Genomic DNA, 19,101 nt, shown 5'->3' on the forward strand with positions numbered 1-19,101 from the left:
CCGCTGCTGATAGATATAAATATTGACGTCATTGTAAAAAAAGTAGAATGTAATATAGGCAATACCCGTAACAATAGCAGAATTCTCTGGAATAATAGAAATCTCGACCAGATTAATCAATACGGAGAATTTTGCTATAGAGAATTAAAACTAGTTACCTATCCTAGTCATTTCGATAGCTGTGATAAAGATAACTGTGATACGTTAGAGTGTAAGTTTATTATTGACAATATGTATGATGATCTGATAAGTGTTTTACAGGCCGGAGCCGACTTAAGTTGTTCTCGCACTGGTGCAGGACAAAAAGGTAGACAGATCGCTGGTTGGAACTACCATGTAAGATCAAGTCATGAACAAGCTCGACTTTATTTTAGATGGTGGATTGACGCTGGTAGACCTGACCATGGACTTATATATGAAAATATGTTAAAATTTAGAAAAGTATTTAAAAGCAAATTAAAATGGTGCCAAAGAAATGAAGAAATGATAAAGATGGATATAATAGCTGAAAATAGGGATAAAAAGAACTTTCCAAAATTCTGGAAAGCCACTAAAAGCCTTCAACATAAAGATGTCCTACCTGTGTCGGTGAATAATGAACAGGACCCGAACAGGATCGCTGACATGTTTGCTAATCATTTTAAAGTCCAACCCATGGAAGTAGGTGGTGAGCAAAATGCTGAGGCCATTGCCTCCGATAGAACCTTACAGCAAAAGTCGTCTGGCGATCTAAATAATATTTTTACCCCTGATAACATTGCGAAAACTGTAAGATGTATAAAACGTGGGAAATCTCCGGGACACGATGGCCTCAGCATTGAGCACATACTCTATGCCAGTGATGAAGTTTATCGGGTCCTGTCCATTATATTTAATTTATGCTTAAAGCACAGCTACTTACCAAAGGGCCTCATGAAAACGATAGGTAGCCCCCATCGTAAAAAATAGAACCGGCGATCTGTCTAATCTTACCAACTATAGACCCATATCGTTAGGCACTATTGTCGGAAAAATACTGGAAAGGCTCTTACAACCCGAACTGACTGGGAACTTTAATATTGACGATGCTCAGTTTGGTTTTCGTGCTGGACTCTCTACAGATTCAGCCATTTTAAGTCTCAAATATACTGTGAACTATTATGTTAATAGGGATACTTCAGTATATGCATGCTTTTTAGACCTAAGCCGGGCATTTGACCTCGTTAACTACAAAATATTATGGCGTAAACTTGATGGTCATGTACCGAAAAAATTAATGAACTTGTGGAGATTTTGGTACGAAAACCAAACCAACTACGTAAAATGGGGCGACGCACTCTCTAGTGAATATAGGCTAGAGTGTGGCGTACGTCAAGGAGGGCTGACGTCTCCGGATCTATTTAACCTCTACATCAATGACCTTATTGGGAGACTGAGAAGTACCAAAGTCGGTTGCCATATTGGTAACGTCTGCGTTAACAATTTGAGCTACGCTGACGACATGGTGCTTCTCAGCCCCTCAATAAACGGGCTTAGAAAACTGCTCAGTATTTGTGACCAGTTCGCTAAAGAACATGGCCTCAAATACAATGTAGCGAAAACCGAAATGCTCATTTTCAAAGCGGGTAAGGGTCCGGAGACCGTTCCGCCGGTATTTTTGAATGGGTCGTCGGTTCGGGTTGTTAAGAGCTTTAAATACCTGGGTCATATTCTAACAGATGACATAAAGGATGATAAAGATATGGAGAGGGAGCGCAGGGCTCTCTCGGTGCGGGCTAACATGATAGCGCGCAGATTCGCGCGTTGCTCCGATGACGTGAAGGTGACGTTATTTAAAGCTTTTTGTCAATGTTTTTACACATGTCAACTGTGGACAAAGTTTACCAAGCGCAGCTATAATGCGCTTAGGATACAATATAACAACGCCTTCCGCATCCTAATGAAGCATCCGCGTTTCTGCAGTGCTAAAGCCATGTTTGCTGCGGCGAGGGTCCCTGACTTCTTCGCCATACTCAGAGCAAGGACGGCTTCCTTCTGGGAAAGACTAAGACACAGTACTAACTCCATCTTGTGTGCTGTTAACGAAGATCTGAGTAATCCTTTTTCTAAAAATTGGTCAAACCTGCATCGGTGCGACAACAACAGCTTTATTTAGATTAGTTTACACTATGTATATCTACATTAAGCTGTATATTATTTTGTGTTTTTTCTTTTTCTTTTTGTTTGTTATGGGTTGTCTTGTGACTTATATTGCCTGAAATAAAAATTATTATTATTATTATTATTAATGTGACATGTAGTGAAGTTTAAAGACACTAAGCAATTTAAAAAAAATTATTCACGAAAAATGGTATTAACTTTGAAATATTTTAATATTAGTAAAATAAATAATATTCACTATTCATACGGACTCTTTCGAATATCATTCATTCATAACACATTCAATCCCGTTTAAAAAAAAAATCAAAGTATGAAAAAAAGATTACGTAGGAACTTTATTCTTATAAAAATTTACATTTATCAGTAAAGCTAATTGTGTATGAAAGTTAAGCGGATTTCAATTTAAAATTTACATTTCGCCGTCTCATCATTTTGTAGAATATATTTTCGTATTCTACAATATAATATGAATTCACAATTGTCATACACATCCAGCCTTTTGGGATTTATTTGTTAAACTTTACTGGTATCAAAACATTTCAAAGATTTATCCAACTCTCACAAATAGAAAAAATCTTCTTGGATTTTTGACATTATTTGGATTTAGATCAGAAAGTGTCAAGAGGTATCAATATTTTTGCGCTCAATATATTATGTACTTTATATGTTAGTATTACGCATTGTATGCGACGTACGTGTATTAGTACGTACATAAACGTTAGCGTGTACGCATGTGTGTGCACATTTTCGTACGCAGAGTGCGTGTTTTTATCTTGTAAGTAAAAAAAAAAAGGAAACTTGTGAACTTATTGGGTACTTTGTATTGTTCGTAATCGTGCGCGTGTACGCATATGGCGTGCGTGTTTTCGGTTGTGTGTAACTGTCAACGAGTAGCATACGTTTATGTATTACGAAACGTGATTGTATACGCATGTGGGTGCGTGTTTATCCCTTGTTATGTCACGTGTAGTATGGATATGTTTTCGTCCGTGTGTGCGGGTGTGCGTGCATGATGCATACCTTCATCTTGTCAAACAAGGCGCCGGTAGAGAGCAGATTGTACCGCTTCTCAGGATGCTCGGCGCAGTACTTCTTCGCCCAATACGTCTTGCCTGAACCAGGCATGCCGACCATGAGGATGACCTGTCAATGACAATTTTACGTTGCTAACATTTGATCCAATATTGGCAGTACGTATTGCTTCCAAGGAGGGTACCAAAAGAAGCGGTTATCCACTTTTTTAAATGGACGCTAAAAATGTGCGAAAGATTGTAGCCTTTCGAAGTAATCTTCGAAACAAATCCAAATATGACAAACAACGTTGTGCTTTCTTCCTGAAATACCGCCAGAAAATAATTTCGACAAGTAGATATCCTGGCGTGAAACGAATGCTTCTGGAATATAGAAGAACAAAGTTCCGCTGACTTTTGTGCGCCTAAACGATCTTGATAATAAATTTCACCAGCGAAGCACTTACTAGCTAGGTATACTCACACCTGCTTGGCTAAATATAAAAAATGGATTCTTTCTGAATCCACTGAACATTTATTGCGAAGATCTTATTTCTTCCTTGTTCATCCAACCAACACGTTTATTTCATCACCCTAATACCCTCACGACACAAATAAGTAACTACATGAAAGATGTTCCACATCTTTTCGTTTGTACACTATACATTTTCTTTGTAGAACTCGGTATCTTGCGTTGCTAAAAAGTATTCCTCTGTAAAAATCTGCTGCTTGCTTTGATGATCCTTTCAAAGGATTATTTTGACAGAATTTCTTGAAGGTGGCGATGTAGACAATTTTATCCAACTAAACTTATACCCGCGATTTCTTCCACATGTCAAATTACATCGTCGACGTAATTATTAATATAAAACATTTCCTGTAAATAGAAGATATTTGCCCCCAACCTTGCTTAAAGTTTTGTGACGTTAATTTTGTACAAAAAACACCAAGAATTTATACATGTACAAAACATTGCGACTCGTCACACTTCTGAGCAACAGACAGACAAATTCGCCCAAAAGTTTCAATTTTTCGATCTGAAATATACATCTTTCAGAGTAGAATTTAACCTAGAATGGCACTGTTCAGGTTTTTTGTCTGTTTGGTTGTTCCGGATACCTGCTAGAGCCGTGGAGCGGTCGCGCGGTGGTTGGGCTGCCGTATCGCCAGCCAGCCTGCGCGATCGCCAAAGAAAGCGCCCGCCACTTTTCTCGAAAAATTGATTTGTGTTTTATTAACTTTATTATATTATTTATCAAAATTATTGATGGTCAGTGACCATTAGCAGACCCTGAGTGATACAGGGAGCGTGCTAGGCCGAAGAAGCGGCCGGAGGTCCGTGCAACGACGAATTTTGTGAAGAGATGGCTCGCTTCACAATTTTGTTTAAAATAAAATGTGGTACTTTTGATAAGTGATAAGATAAGAAGTAACCTTTATGGTCCTTCCAGCCGGATTCGAACCAGCCACGAGTAAATGTATTTGTTGTGGTTTCTTCTTGGCAACAACTTCTTTTTGGAATGTTTTCAGACGTCCAATAGATTAACAGTGTGCTTATTTTAGTATTTTATGTACAATCCCTAAATCCCGTCTCATTTTATTTAAACTTTTTCTGCATTTTTATGTCTTCAAAATTGCTGATGCATCCTATTTTAACATGATATCAAATAAATTTCCAGACGAAGCAAATTCTTTTGTATCCCTTTATCTATTCCAAGCAGATTGCGCAATTGTGCTACTTTTTCGGTTTTTCCAGCGTCGCATTTCTTCATGAAAAATTATAATTAGCATACACAATGTTCTGAGCACTGAATAAAAGTTATCAAGTTATCAAACGATAGCGTCCAATTAAGCGTTAAGCGGTCCAATTTGTATGGAGTTGTCAAATCATGTCATTTGGTCAATACAAAATGACAGATTTAACGCAAGTCACGTTTGTTCACTTGAAACTTAAAGACTGACATCTATAGAGTGTACTTTGACTTTGCTCAGATTAAAGTTTCAGTTAAAACGAGACCGATTTATGTGAGCGATATAACGCTGTCTCATTTTAAGTGTCTTAAGTTTGAGTAAAGTCAAAGTGAGCACTATAGATCTCAACCTAAGACTCAAAGCATATTGACGCCGAGTAGAAGCGATGTGACGAGTGTTTCATAAAATGTTGCAAAGAATAATGAACTATGACGCCGCTATGTAAGCATGAAATTTCCTGCAGAAAAATTTTTGCAGCCAGAGGATCAGGCTGAGATCTAAAAAGCGTATTTTAACTTTGCTTAGACTCAAGTTTCAGTTAAAACGAGACAGATTTATGCCCGCAGTATAACGCTGTTTCCTTTTAATAGTATCTTAAGTCTGGCCAAATCAAAGTGCGCTTTATAAATCTCAACCCACTGACTCAGTAAATGATTTCACAAATATTAAATAATGATTTGACCTTGCCACATTTAACAAAATACGCGTTCCTTTGTTTCGGTTTGCGCTTAATATACCTTGAATCTCACTCAGGCTCAGCAAAAGGGCTGATTTATCAATCATCAAATAAACTTTAACTGACTAATCACAGGTTTCCAATTCAAGAATAACTGTCCAGACGTCAATTTTATTTTTATTTCTTCCATTACAAAGTATTCGATGATTGAAAAATCAGCGTTAAAAGACGTTTGTTCACTGAAGCGGCGCATCATCATATCTAATCATTATGATAGTTTACTAAACAAATTTATTTATTTATTAAACTATCACAATGATTGGTCTGAACACGTCTCCACTCCGTATCACTCCAGTGGACAGACAGCCTAATAAGAACAACAATAAAAGGGATGATCTTAGCATGTTGTAGACTTACCTCACACTCTGCATTGGTGGCAGGTCTACGCGGGCCATCCACGAGGTTCGCGTGTGCGATTAAGATGTATCCAGGCAGCAAGCAAGCCTCCGCGCCGTCTAGCTCCTCATCTACAGTGTACCTGTGTCAAAGAAAAATCCTTGTGAGGTTGAGATCTACAGAGCGTACTTTGACTTTGCTCAGAATTAAGACACTGTTGAAACGAGACACACATACAGCTGGCATAAATCTGTCCCGTTTCAACTGAAACTTAAGTCTAAGCAAAGACAAAGCGTTCTCTATAGATTTAAACCTGCACCTCCTATTTAAATCCAGGGAAAAATGGGAGGATGACATCATTGCCATGGCTGGAAAAAAGTGTATGGAAATAGCAAAAACAGAGATGTCTGGAGAAGGATGGAGGAGGCTTATACCCGCAGGGGGTCGCACGCCAAAGAAGATTAAAATATTGTAAAAAAAAAACGATTCCATTACATAACTACAAAGAGCCAAAAAAAAAACAGACAAAACACGAAGTCATGTTGGTCTCCGGAATAAAAAAAATGGACTATAGTTAATTTTCCTTTTTAGACTTCCAAAACAGGGAGAGGTTCTCAAAGTCGGTATGTACCATTTTTATAACGATTACAAAAAAAAAAAAATTGTAACTCACTTAATAACGTATTTGATGCGCTTGTCTAAAGCGTAACCGCCGAGCACTTGCTCCTCCGTCACCTCTTCCACGTCTTTCGCTGTAACACAAGCTAACAATTAGTCCATTTTGTACGTATAGCACCTAACCACAGTTCACAACAGTTAGGACTCATTCATACGAGAGCTTTCAAAACCGTTCAAATAGAACAAATGCATTCACAAGTATCTGTTCACACGTCAACCCTCTTTTAACGCGTACAACGTTAATACCCGCCAACGCCGGGTTTTAACGCAACGCTTTTATAACGATCGTGTGAATTGGGGCTTAGGGAACTTCTAACAAAACGTCGAAGCTTCAACCTCATTGGCAGGTGTCAACTGTTAGTACATTACTCGATTGAAAAATGAAATCACATGTAGATGTACGATGGTACGGAACCCACTCGCACTTAACCAGTTTTTCTGTTTTGGCCTCTTTAGCGGCTTCGACGGCCGGCGCGGGCGCGACCTCTTCCATTTTCATCGGCTTCTGCTTTACCGACACTTCCACCATGAGCTCTGGCTTCTCGCCATTATCCTAGTAACAAATCTGTAATAACTCACATGGCTCCTCCTTGACGTTAGGGTTGGCCTCTTTGGCGGTTTCGACGACCGGCGCAGGCGCAGGCGCAGCTTCGACGGGCGGCGCGGGCGCGACTTCTTCCGTTTCCATCGGCTCCTGCTTTACCGACACTTCCACCGCGAGCTCTGGCTTCTCGCCATTCTCCTAGTAACAAATCATCAAATATTTCGTTCAGTACCCCTTGAGGAGATTTCCACATGCAAGCATAAGGCTCTCACACATCACACTAATATTATTAAAGCGAAAGTTTGTGTATGTATGTGTGTGTAAGTTTGTTACTCCTTCACGCAAAAAATAATAGACGGATTTGGCTGTTTGGAATGGAGATAGATAATATCTTGGAAACACATAGGCTACTTTTATCCCGTAAAATCAAAGAGTTCTCACGGGATTTCGAAGAACCCAAATCCACGCGGACGAAGTCGCGGGCCCAGCTAGTAATATTATAAAGGCGAAAGTTGTATGTTAGTGTGTGTGTGTGTGTTTGTTACTCTTTCGAGCAAAAACTACTGGATGGATTTGGCTGGGAGTGGAGATAGATTATGCTTTATTAACACACGCTACTTTTTAACCCGTAAAATTCGATGGTTCTCGCGGGAATTTTGAACACAACGCGAACATAGTTGCGGCCATTATTTAGTAGATTTATAATTAATTTTGATGATCAACTCCAAACAGAATACACATCAGTTCAGTTGAAAACTTGATAAGGCATCAGAAGTGTCAGGCAATCTTTAACATTAATTAAACTCTTACTTTAGGTTCCTTATCTTCACCAGTTTTCTCTTCTTTATCATCTTGTTTAAGCGCATCTTCCGTCTCCTTTTCTCCTTTGCCGTCGACTTCCATACTCTCGTCATTATCTTTCTTCTCCTGGTCTTCTTTCTCCTTCTTTTCTTTCGCTTCCCTTTCCTTGCGCTCTTTTTCTACTCGTTCTCTTTCCTGATAAAATAATTTAAAAAATAAAACACAATTGCTCAGCGATATTGGATTTTTTCATTAAAAAAAAAAATTAAAGTTCCTGTGGATTATATAAGGATTCTTACGATACCCCACACGTCAAAATCAGTTCAAGCATTTTGAAGTTATGGTGGATCAAATAAACTCACACCGGTCGGACATGAGTCAGATTTTATTAAATTCTTTAGATTTATTCAATCACAAACTAAAAATGTGTAAGGTCGACAGTGGCAGACATAGTGTCTGTCAGTGTTTCCTGCCAAGTATCACACTAATATTATAAAGGCGAAAGTTCACGCACAACAGACGGAAACGTTTAAGTGCGGAAACCAGCCCAGAGAGAAGAAAGGCGAAAGTTTGTATGTGTGTGTGTGTGTGTGTGTTTATTACTCCTTCACGCTAAAACTACTGGACGGATTGGGTTGAAATTTAGAATGGAGATAGATTATACTCTGGATTAGCACAAAGGCTACTTTTTATCCCGGAAAATCAAACAGTTCCCAAGGGATTTTTAAAATATTACATCCACGCGGACGAAGTTGCGGGTGTCAGCAAGTAACTTATATACTTCAAGGCAAGAGTGAATAGGCTTCTTCTAGGCAAGCGCGCCCCAACCTAGACCTCATTATTGCTCTGTCTCATGTATAATTTTGATCAAGCGCAAGTCTCAATCTCAATAAAAAATGTGAACATATTTTGCATCACATAATGAGACCAGGCATTACACAAATGTTCACATACCTCTCTTTTCTTCCTCTGTCTCTCTTCTCTTTCCTTTTTCTCCTTCTCGCGTCTTTCTCTAGCTTTCTTGGCCGCCTCCTCTTTCTGCCTTCTGATTTCTTCGTCCCTCTTTCGCTTCTCCTCAAGAACCTGCTCAATTGGTATCTCGATCCTTTTCCTTACAATTTTGGTTCGGGACAGCATATTGTATCTGAGGACAAAGAAAACCCATGAAATGAAACAATTATTTACTGTTTATTTCAGAATAATTTTATAAAACCTTATAAGAAAGTACAGCAAATTATTGGATACTACATGCCAATTCGTACATGTGGAATTTTAATTCTATTCATTTTTTTTCACTCACAACAGCTGGTCTCTAACCTAAACTTAATAGGGCTATCTCTTTTCGAAATGAACATTGTAAAAAAAAAGAACACTACTCTAGTGTACAACCTAGTAAACTTCATATTAAGCAGAAGTCATAATGACCCTACAGTTCTCCTGTTTTTAGGTCTGTAATTTTATTTATTGATGTGGGATCCTAATTAAAGTCAAAATAATTTTACAATGCCAAGGAGTTTAAAAATGTTATTTTGCTTGCGATCTCATAAAACATAAGCTGTATGAGAGTAAATACAAAATGTTGATATACCTGCTTAGTTTTTTGTATACTTAATATTTAAGTAACATTTTTAATTACTATGCAGGAAACTTTACAAAATTATTCGTTAAAATTAAGACTATAAATTCTGCATCAGTCAATTTTTTTTTAATTTAAAAACTAGCACTTGGCTGCAGTCAGACCCATTGGTAAGTTTAAACTTTCAAGTAATAGTATAAATATCACTTGCTTTAATGGTGAAGGAAAACATTGTGAGGAAACCTGCATGCCTGAAAGTTCTCCATAATGTTCTCAAAGGTGTGTGAAGTCTGCCAATCTGCACTTGGCCAGTGTGATAAGACTATGGTTAAACTTTTCTCACTAGAGAGACCTGTGCTCCGTAGTGAGCCGGCAATGGGTTGATCATATTCCAAACTCATGCCAACTCACCTATCGTATCCCATGTTGACTCGGTAGCAGATGTTCTTAGTCAGCACGTGGGGAAACAATGTTTTGCCGTTGAGATCTTGCTTGTCAAACTCGAAGGCTGTTCCAAGTTCCACACCATTCAGGGTGTAAGATATCTTGCATGGGTTGGATTCAAGATCCTATGAAAAACAATTTGGTAAGTAAAATGGATTGATATAGGTAATGCTGCCGGAATTAATTTAACCATATATGTTTCTTTAATAGGGTCTTGCACTGTAATGTGATAAAAAAATGTAGGAAACGAAGGTTCGAATCCTGCCGGTTCCACGATTTTTGATATGTATTATTTAAAAAATGATAAAAATGATAAACTATGTTGTACGTATGTTTTGTAGTTCTGCTTGCGACCTCACACATTATTTAAACATGTGAGAGTAAATGCAAAACTTTTGATCTACCTGCAAAATAGTTTTATTACCAAACAGTTGGATAACAAAGCAAAGTTATTGCAGGAAAAACAAAATCTTATAATGAAGAGATAATTGGCTAGGGAGATTGGATGTATGACGAAAAACTTAAAAGGAAAAGAAGGCTGGGCTTGACCTGATGTCATTATTTCTTGTAACTAGAAACAAAATACTAGACATGTCTTGGTGTGTGAGTTTTGCCTTTTAGCGATCGTTCGTAGCAGCAGCGTAGCTTTGAACAGATGGTGTTCCGCCGATTTAGTAAAGATGCTACACTTTTACGGGTGAACAGTAAATATTTAAACAGTTGTTTAAACGACGGTTACGCAACCGTAATCTGACAAATCTAAGCTTCTGACGAACTCCAGCCTAAATACGTAAGTATAGCTGGTACGTTCTTTTTTTTTTTTTTTTTTTTAACAAATAACAAATAATTTATTTCCACAAAAGATTAATAACTAAGTACAATTAAATTTACATCTTATTAAATACAATCCTAAGTACCTACAACAAAGTGAACTATAAGCATATAATTTAAGCAATTAGTAAGATAACTTAGTTATTAAGACAATTTTGAGTGTTGCAAGATCAAGGACATTTCTATACTATGTTTCTCGCCTTGAATCACCTTCAAAGTGTTGGAGTACTCACCAAGTAAACTCCAAGCACATCCTTCTCATTGAACGCCTTGCCGTACTCCTTGAATTCGCTGTTGTTGACCGCGCGACCCGTGCTCTCGAAGCCCCAGCTCAGCTCATCTTCTCCTGGACACACAAACACATTGCCAACATGTAATATTATTTGATTACAAGACAGACAGACAGACACACTTTCCCATTTATAACATTAGTATGGATTTCAGCCAAATCCATCCAGTAGTTTTTTTTGTGAAAGAGTAACAAACATACACACAAACTTTCGCCTTTATAATATTAGTGTGATTAGTTGATGCCCGCAACTTCGTCCGCGTGGGTTTAGGTTGTTAATAATCCTGTGGAAACTCCTTGAGTTTCCAGGATAAAAAGTAGCCTATCACTCTCCTCTTCCACTCTTTAATTATACCTATGCAAACAATAACGTTGATCCGTTGCGGCGTGATTGAAGGTCAAACCAACAAACCAACACACTGACATATTATATAATACTAGCTGATGCCCGCAGCTTCGCCCGCGTGGATTTAGGGTCTGAAATCCCGTGGGAACTCGTGGGAATCGATTAAAAAAAAATTACGCAAATCGGTTCAGAAATCTCGGAGATTTCGGTATACATAGGTAGAAAAACACAACTCCCTTTTTGAAAGTCGGTTAAAAAAGTAGCCTATGTTACTCCCTGGCAAATTCTCTACTTGTCTGTGAAAATCCCGTCAAAATCGGTTCAGCCGTTCCAAAGATTAGCCTTTTCAAACAGACAGACAGACAGACAGACAGACAGACAGACAGACAGACAGACCGACCGACAGACAGACAGACAGACAGACAAAAATTTTAAAAACGTGTGATTCAGTGTTGGAATCGTTCAAATAACCATATGAGCTTAATATGAGGTAGTTATTTCGAAATTACAGACAGACACTCCAATTTTATTTATTAGTATAGATGGGTAATGAGTTGACTTATAATGGTGCTTTATGGTGGAAAAAAGTTTATAGTCTTACCAAGATGCAATGAAGAGTCATCAGTGGACCAGCCAATTCTCAGTCCACTTGCCATTGTCTCTTTATCCGAAGTCTCCGTAGTGGTCACTACTGAACCCACACGAACCTGTTGAGTTCAATTGCATTGCATTTTATTCAGATACAAGTTAACCCTTGACTACAATCTCATCTGGTGGTAAGTGATGATGCAGTCTAAGATGGAATCGAGTTAACCTGGAAGGAGTATGGCAGTTTTTATCAAACCCATACCCCTTTGTTTGGGCTTGATCCATGTCAGTTACTCTGGTTCTCCTACAGATTTCCTCATTTCTGCTTAAATTGCATTGCATTTTATTCAGATACAAGTTAACCCTTGACTACAATCTCATCTGGTGGTAAGTGATGATGCAGTCTAAGATGGAATCGAGTTAACCTGGAAGGAGTATGGCAGTTTTTATCAAACCCATACCCCTTTGTTTGGGCTTGATCCATGTCAGTTACTCTGGTTCTCCTACAGATTTCCTCATTTCTGCTTAAATTGCATTGCATTTTATTCAGATACAAGTTAACCCTTGACTACAATCTCATCTGGTGGTAAGTGATGATGCAGTCTAAGATGGAATCAAGTTAACCTGGAAGGAGTGTGGCAGTTTTTATCAAACCCATACCCCTTTGTTTGGGCTTGATCCATGTCAGTCACTCTGGTTCTCCTACAGATTTCCTCATTTCTGCTTTGATCACGTAGGTTGTAGAGAAACTCCAAGCATAACTCTCTCCATCCCCAAATATCATATCATCTAAATGTTGTCACTAGCAACATGCAGTGTTCAAACTTGGTGAAGAGGTTTAGTTTTGAGTTTGCATATTTAAATATCACCATAACATCAATTATTATCTTACACATTCAACTATTGTCAATCAAAGAATGTACAATGACCTAGTAAACTAGTAACTAGAGTGAGAGATCTCTCAGTTTGATAGACTACGGGTGACGTGAATCAAAGGAAAATATGCGCTTCATAGCCTACCTAGCGTCAAACGTAGGTAACATTTGACGCCTACCAGTGACGTCGAAGCCCCCACGACGTTTTGGTACAAGTTGCCTAACTGTCGCAGTACCTAGATTTAAATAAATGGCTTTGTTTTAGAATAATCTAGATTTACCTCATAGCACACTCGTCCACTGGAGACGCCGTGCGTCGCTCTGGAGCCTGCCCACGCGTGGGCAAAGGCGCCCTCGCTGAGCGGCACTACTGAGTTCAACTCTGGCAGCTCCAAATACTGGTTCAGGTCGCTGTCATCTGTTTGATGTTGGATACAATCAGGTGTTACTTTGAGAAACTCCGTATTATTTTTTAACCCCCGACCCAAAAATCAGTGTGTTATAAGTTTGACGTGTGTTTCGTAGCTCCTAAACTAATGAACCGATTTTAATTTAGTTTTTTCTGTTATAATCCAGAAAATTGGTTCAGCCGTTTGAAAGTTATCAGCTCTTTTCTAGTTACTGTAACCTTCACTTGTCGGGGGTGTTATAAATTTTTAATTTACACTTGTTATAAGCCTTTATTTACTGAATTGAATTACATTAATGCTATGTACATAATATATTTCAAGCCAATAAATAATATTTTATTTTTTGACACTGGTGTTTCATTTGTTTTCCTTTTTCTCTTTGTTCAGGGTGCCCATGGGCATAGGCCTTCTCCAGGGACCAGGGTTCTCCATAAAGGTCTTTCTTTGGCTTTTCTTTGCCATGCCACGGCAGGGAACAAGATAAAATTAAACAACACTAAAATCTGATTAATCTAGCCAATAGTGGTGATAGCCTAGTGGTCAAAACGTCAGCCTCCTATTCGGAGGGGTTCAATCCCAGGCACGCACCTATAACTTTTCAGAGTAATGTGGTTTTAAGCAATCTAATATCACTAGCACTAGGAAACCTGCATGCCTGAGAGCTTTCTATAGTGTTCTCAAAGGTGTGTGAAATTTGTCAATCTGTAGATTATACTTAGCCAGAGTGGTGGACTATGGCCAACCCTTCTCTTAGTGAAAGGAGGCTATACTCATATAACCCGGCGAAGGGTTGTTGATGATGATGATAACCCGACTACAAGCTCAATCATTATGTGCATAACGCAGCAGGTTCCACCGAGCTTATACATAACAAAGATTATAGACCCATACACTTTTTGGCAACATTTGAAGAAAAATTTTCAATTAGATGAATTGAGATGCCCGCCCTCCCCCAAGTAAAAAAGGATTATCAGAAATTAATTATACCTAAACAGGGGGGGGGGGGGGGGGTTTGGGCTAGTTTTAATGAATCAGTCATACTTACACCAAGACAGAGTAACTTTGTTGTCGTCCAGTTCAGGTTCAACATACTTTGGCTCTGCTACCTGTTTCTTGTGAGGTGACTCCTACGGACAAAACAGAATGTACAGCAAGCTCCCTGTTACCACCCTCAGGCAACTATCTATGCAATCGATCGATAAAGGAAATGAATTAATCGAGACCCGTCGCATCCACCTTAATCTAATATAATCTAATATAATTAATAGGACATAATTAGTTAGGAATTTCCATAACATTTTTTAATTTTTTTTTTTTTTTTTATATATGTGACGTTTTATTTATATGTAATTACTTTGCAGCGCCCTGACGGGGCTTCATGTTGTAATATTATAATTATTTTTTTCTATTATGATGTAAAACATGAATGCAAGTAAATAAAGAATAAAGAATAATCATACAGATTACCCACGTGCGCTGGCAATTTCGGTCGAGCGTACAGCGTCCAGGAAGTGTATAGGATCGCTTAACTGACGCGCCGCGCCGACTCTCTATAGTCTATACCATTTATAAGCTTACCTCAACAACAGGCGCCAGCACTTCGTTGGTAACTTCTATGGTACGATAGTAGTTGCTCCAGCGAGCCTTCTTCTCCTGCTTCTTTTTGAGGCGTTGCAATTTCACAGGGTCCTACAACATATTTACAACAATGAATAACTCTGAGGAGCATCGTACAACTGTAGCCTGCTGGCTTATTTCGATGATGCCCGCAGCTTCGGCCGCGTGGATTGGTCATATCCCCTGCAGCATCAGGATTGAAGAGTTGGAATCCAATTTTTTTATGGAACAATGTTGTAAAGTGCCTCTATCGATTAAAAAAGAAATTATGCAAATCTGTTCAGAAATCTCGGAGATTTCGGAAACAATGTACATAAGTAGAAAAAAACAACTCCTCCATTTTTTTAAAGTCGGTTAAAAAAGTAGCCTATGTTATTCCTTGGTTAATTGTTACTACTTTGTTACTTGTCTGTGAAAGTCCCCTTGTGAAGGAAGCCGTTCCGAAGATCAGGCCATTGAAACAGACAGACAGACAAACGTTTTAAAATTGTGTGATTCAGTTATGGTGGTCATGCTACAATTCTAATAAACAGTTTTTGGAAATTACAGACTGACACTTCAATTTTATTTATTAGTTAGTATAGGTTGAAAACTCAGTCCTTATTCAAATAATATTTTTTTTTTTTCACCTAAAACTACTTACATTACTGAACTCCTCGAAGCGCTTAGCATCTTCTTCCGCTTGTTTCTTCTCCCTCTCTAGTCTCTCCTTCTCCTTTTCTATCAATCTCTGGTTGAGAAGCTCCCACTCCTCTTCTTCGGTTAACTCACGTTTACGCTGCAACAAATAATAGAAAGATGTATTAAATGCGACGTAGGTTGGAAAAGTGGGCAGTTAAAGCGCGAGCCAATGACATAGTGATAATTAGGTTGGGTTGAATTCATACTTTACAATGACAATCCAGAAGGAACTTTTTATATTGGGTAATGTCTATTCACTAACATACTATTTCACTTATAGTTATTGTAATAAAATATGAATATAAATAATAAACACAAGATAATTTAATAATGAAAAATATGAGTAGTGAGATAACAAATTCTCCTGCGGGTGTACGGCGCTCACAGCGACTTTTGACGACGACGCGGCGGCGCCTTTGACAAGAGCGCGTGTCAAGGCGGCGCGACAAGGCAACCATAAACTACGCGAATAGAATTTACCTCTCTATCTTAGCGCTTCTTCTCTTCCTTATTGTCCCTCTCTTTCTTCTCACTTGTGTCCATTTAATTCTGCTGATCTTCTAGTCGCGGGACTCGTTCTTCCAAGCTCCTTCCTGAGAGCTTGCTTCATCTGTAGTTAAACAACTTACCTCTCTTTCTTCTTCATCTTCTTCTTCTTCTTCTTCACGATCCTTCTCCTCCTTATCTTCACTCTCTTTCTTCTCACTTGTGTCCATGTCGGCGTCATTCTGCTGATCGTCTTTGTCGCGCGACTCATTCGCTGGAGCGCCTTCCTGGGAGCTGGCTTCATCTATAAGTACAATTCAGGGATATTTCAGGGATAGGGATATTTCCAAATATTTTTTTAATATACTATAGATTTTATTAAATTAGACTGTTAGTATGAATTCAAACTCAAGCATTTAATACTTTATATTATGTAAACACAGATCTAGTTCCTGGAGGATTTATAAAAACCTAACATTGTGTGGATGTAGTTACAGTTTACAACATAATGTTAAACATATTTACCTTGGTCATCTGTATCTGGCTTAACTTCCACAGGCGATTGGCTCCTATAAAAAAAAATTATTATTAGTCCTAGCTCTCATTATAAGTTTGATTTGAAAAATCAACAATACAAAAAAAAGATAATGAGGAAAATCTTGGTCTCCCTACACCACCATATAAACCCCCAAAATTTCAGCAGATTGTCCTGACAAAATCTGTCTGTGTGTATGTGTGTGTGCGCGCGTGTGCGTGTGTACATGAGTAATGAGTATATCTGTGTGTGTGTATGAGTGTGCCCATGTGTAGGCATAGTGAGAGTGTGTTCATGTGTGTAAGTGTTATTATACATATGTCTGCATGTGTTTTTATCTAAGTGTGTATATTCTAAGCTTGAGCATTTTAACGTGACAATGTCTTCGCCACTTGCCACTTATGTGGTAGAGGCGGATGATACTCACTGTTCATCATCTATGCTGTATGGTTCATCGCCTTTGTTCTTCTCATTCTTGTCAGCTTCAGGTTTGGACTTCTCCACAGACTTGGGCTGTGGATCTGGTTTCTTGTCAGGCTTTGACTCACGCACTGGTGAATCATCGTCCTGTGGCTCTTCATCTATCGTTGGAGGATCTTCTTTGGTAACCTGTTAAAAAAGAAAAAGTAAATATTATAGTGTATAAAATTGGAGAAAAGACTCTCAATATTAGCTGTATCTGTCAACTTTATGTCACAAGCATTACTTAGGTAGGTTATGGTAAATCCGAACTTCACACATAACTGAAAATCTAGTTGATTTTTGATTGAGTTGTATTTTCAATGACATTGTTCTAGTTTTGCTGTGGCTCTTTGTACTGGTTTGATGGGCCATGAGGGGCATGGGTTCAAATTCTCTATCTGTAGGATGCACAAAATGTTTCAGCCCACCTCCTAATATCTATACTAATAAATAAAATTGGAGTGTCTGTCTGTAATGTCGAAATAACTACCACATATTAAGGTCATATGGTTATTTGAACGATACTATAACTGAATCACACGTTTTTAAAATTTTTGTCTGTCTGTCTGTTTGAAAAGGCTAATCTTGGGGACGGCTGAACCGATTTTTGTGTGCGCGTGCGTGTGTGTGTGTGTGTGTGTGTAGTAATCAATAAAATAGTTCGTTACCCTAGCCGGTGTGGAAGCCAGTCTAGATGAGGATGACCGTCTAGTGGTCCTGGGTGCTGCAGCACGTCTTGGAGTGGCAGGTTCGTCTGCATCTTCTGTTGACGTATCCAAGATTGTTGTATCCGCTATCGCTGATGACAAAAAATGGATTTAAATTTTAAGCTCAACAGTTATAGGACCAGACTAAAATCCAAAAGGTTGGCGGTTCAAACCCCACACGTTGCACTATTTCCATACCTACTCCTAGCACAAGCTGTATGCTTAGTTGGAGAAGAAAGGGGAATTTTAGTCCTGATAAACAAGGCTAATTAGTAATTATTCTTTAAAAAATCTTAGGTTTTAATTTTAAATGTAATGTATCAAATCACTGCTGTCCGAAAATTCTATACCTGCCAACTGTACTGTCATATAAATAGTATACTAAATATATAAATAGTATACTATTACTGGTGCTACTTTGTAACACAATCTATAAATTAAATGTAGCCTACAAGTGAAATCAGCAACTTTTTATCATATACATCAAAATGCTTGCTTAGTGTGGGAGCTTGTATGAAATATACAGATGTAACTTCATAAACATTTGACACACATGTTAATTTAAATCAATAAATTAAAATGATAAGCCAACTTAGAACTAACAGTGGGTGTGGATTTTACAAACAAAGGTCCTCTATTTAATAGGTAATTACTAAGAAAATGTGTAATTAATTTTTGATATCCCAATTAACAGGTATTGAAATAATTCTCTTCTCAATGTGTCCCATAGAAAAGGAAAGCATACTTTTAGCCCCTGTCAATTTAGTTAAGAAATGGTTGACAGCTAAAGTAGCACCATTATGTCAAAAAATTGGAATGTTTGACAACTTTGCAACTATCAATATGTGTGACAAATATTGATATTTCTACCACTGCAATCACTCAATAGTCACTACTCATATTATAAATTCAAAAAATGTGATTGTTTGTAGATTATTGGCGTGTTAGTTTATCCTCAATCACATTGTAACATGATTCTTTGCATGTATATATGATGTCAAACACATAACCCTCCTTTGGGTTTCGCCGCAGTCATTAGGGTTGTCAACTAAAAGTTGACAACCCTAATATAGGCGGGCGTCATAAAAATCTGGAGGGACACTAACTTTTGCCTAGATTTCCTGTTAAAACTTACCGCTACTAAATACTCGCCACAAACGGCATTTTGGACAAGCAAGAGGAAACAATTGTACAATAATTATACACGCGTCATGCACAGATAAGCATTCCAAAAATCCAAATAAAACATGGTGGAAGC

The 19,101-nt window shown here is 38.2% G+C and overlaps 1 protein-coding gene across 5 annotated transcripts in view; it reads right to left on the bottom strand.

Annotated features, from left to right (window-relative positions):
- The window catches only part of LOC123877980 (heterogeneous nuclear ribonucleoprotein U-like protein 1), a 34,152-nt gene that overhangs the window by 14,681 nt on the left and 370 nt on the right, over positions 1–19,101 (bottom strand). For 4 of the 5 annotated variants that reach the window (XM_045924939.1, XM_045924936.1, XM_045924935.1 and 1 more), the window contains exons 2-18: positions 17,805–17,935; positions 17,102–17,283; positions 16,665–16,708; positions 16,283–16,443; positions 15,616–15,750; positions 14,934–15,044; positions 14,401–14,482; positions 13,227–13,363; positions 12,084–12,189; positions 11,081–11,193; positions 9,984–10,141; positions 8,951–9,140; positions 8,006–8,191; positions 7,231–7,393; positions 6,647–6,725; positions 5,995–6,115; positions 3,160–3,282 (exon numbers count right to left, since the gene is read on the bottom strand). In XM_045924939.1, the coding sequence (XP_045780895.1) occupies positions 3,160–3,282; positions 5,995–6,115; positions 6,647–6,725; positions 7,231–7,393; positions 8,006–8,191; positions 8,951–9,140; positions 9,984–10,141; positions 11,081–11,193; positions 12,084–12,189; positions 13,227–13,363; positions 14,401–14,482; positions 14,934–15,044; positions 15,616–15,750; positions 16,283–16,443; positions 16,665–16,708; positions 17,102–17,283; positions 17,805–17,935 (2,222 nt within the window). Of the gene's footprint in view, positions 1–3,159; positions 3,283–5,994; positions 6,116–6,646; positions 6,726–7,230; positions 7,394–8,005; positions 8,192–8,950; positions 9,141–9,983; positions 10,142–11,080; positions 11,194–12,083; positions 12,190–13,226; positions 13,364–14,400; positions 14,483–14,933; positions 15,045–15,615; positions 15,753–16,282; positions 16,444–16,664; positions 16,709–17,101; positions 17,284–17,804; positions 17,936–19,101 lie in introns of all 5 variants that reach the window. The other variant, XM_045924937.1, reaches the window with a different exon arrangement.

This window comes from Maniola jurtina, chromosome 25, assembly GCF_905333055.1.
Source record: "Maniola jurtina chromosome 25, ilManJurt1.1, whole genome shotgun sequence".
Classification (NCBI taxonomy): Eukaryota; Metazoa; Arthropoda; class Insecta; order Lepidoptera; family Nymphalidae; genus Maniola; species Maniola jurtina.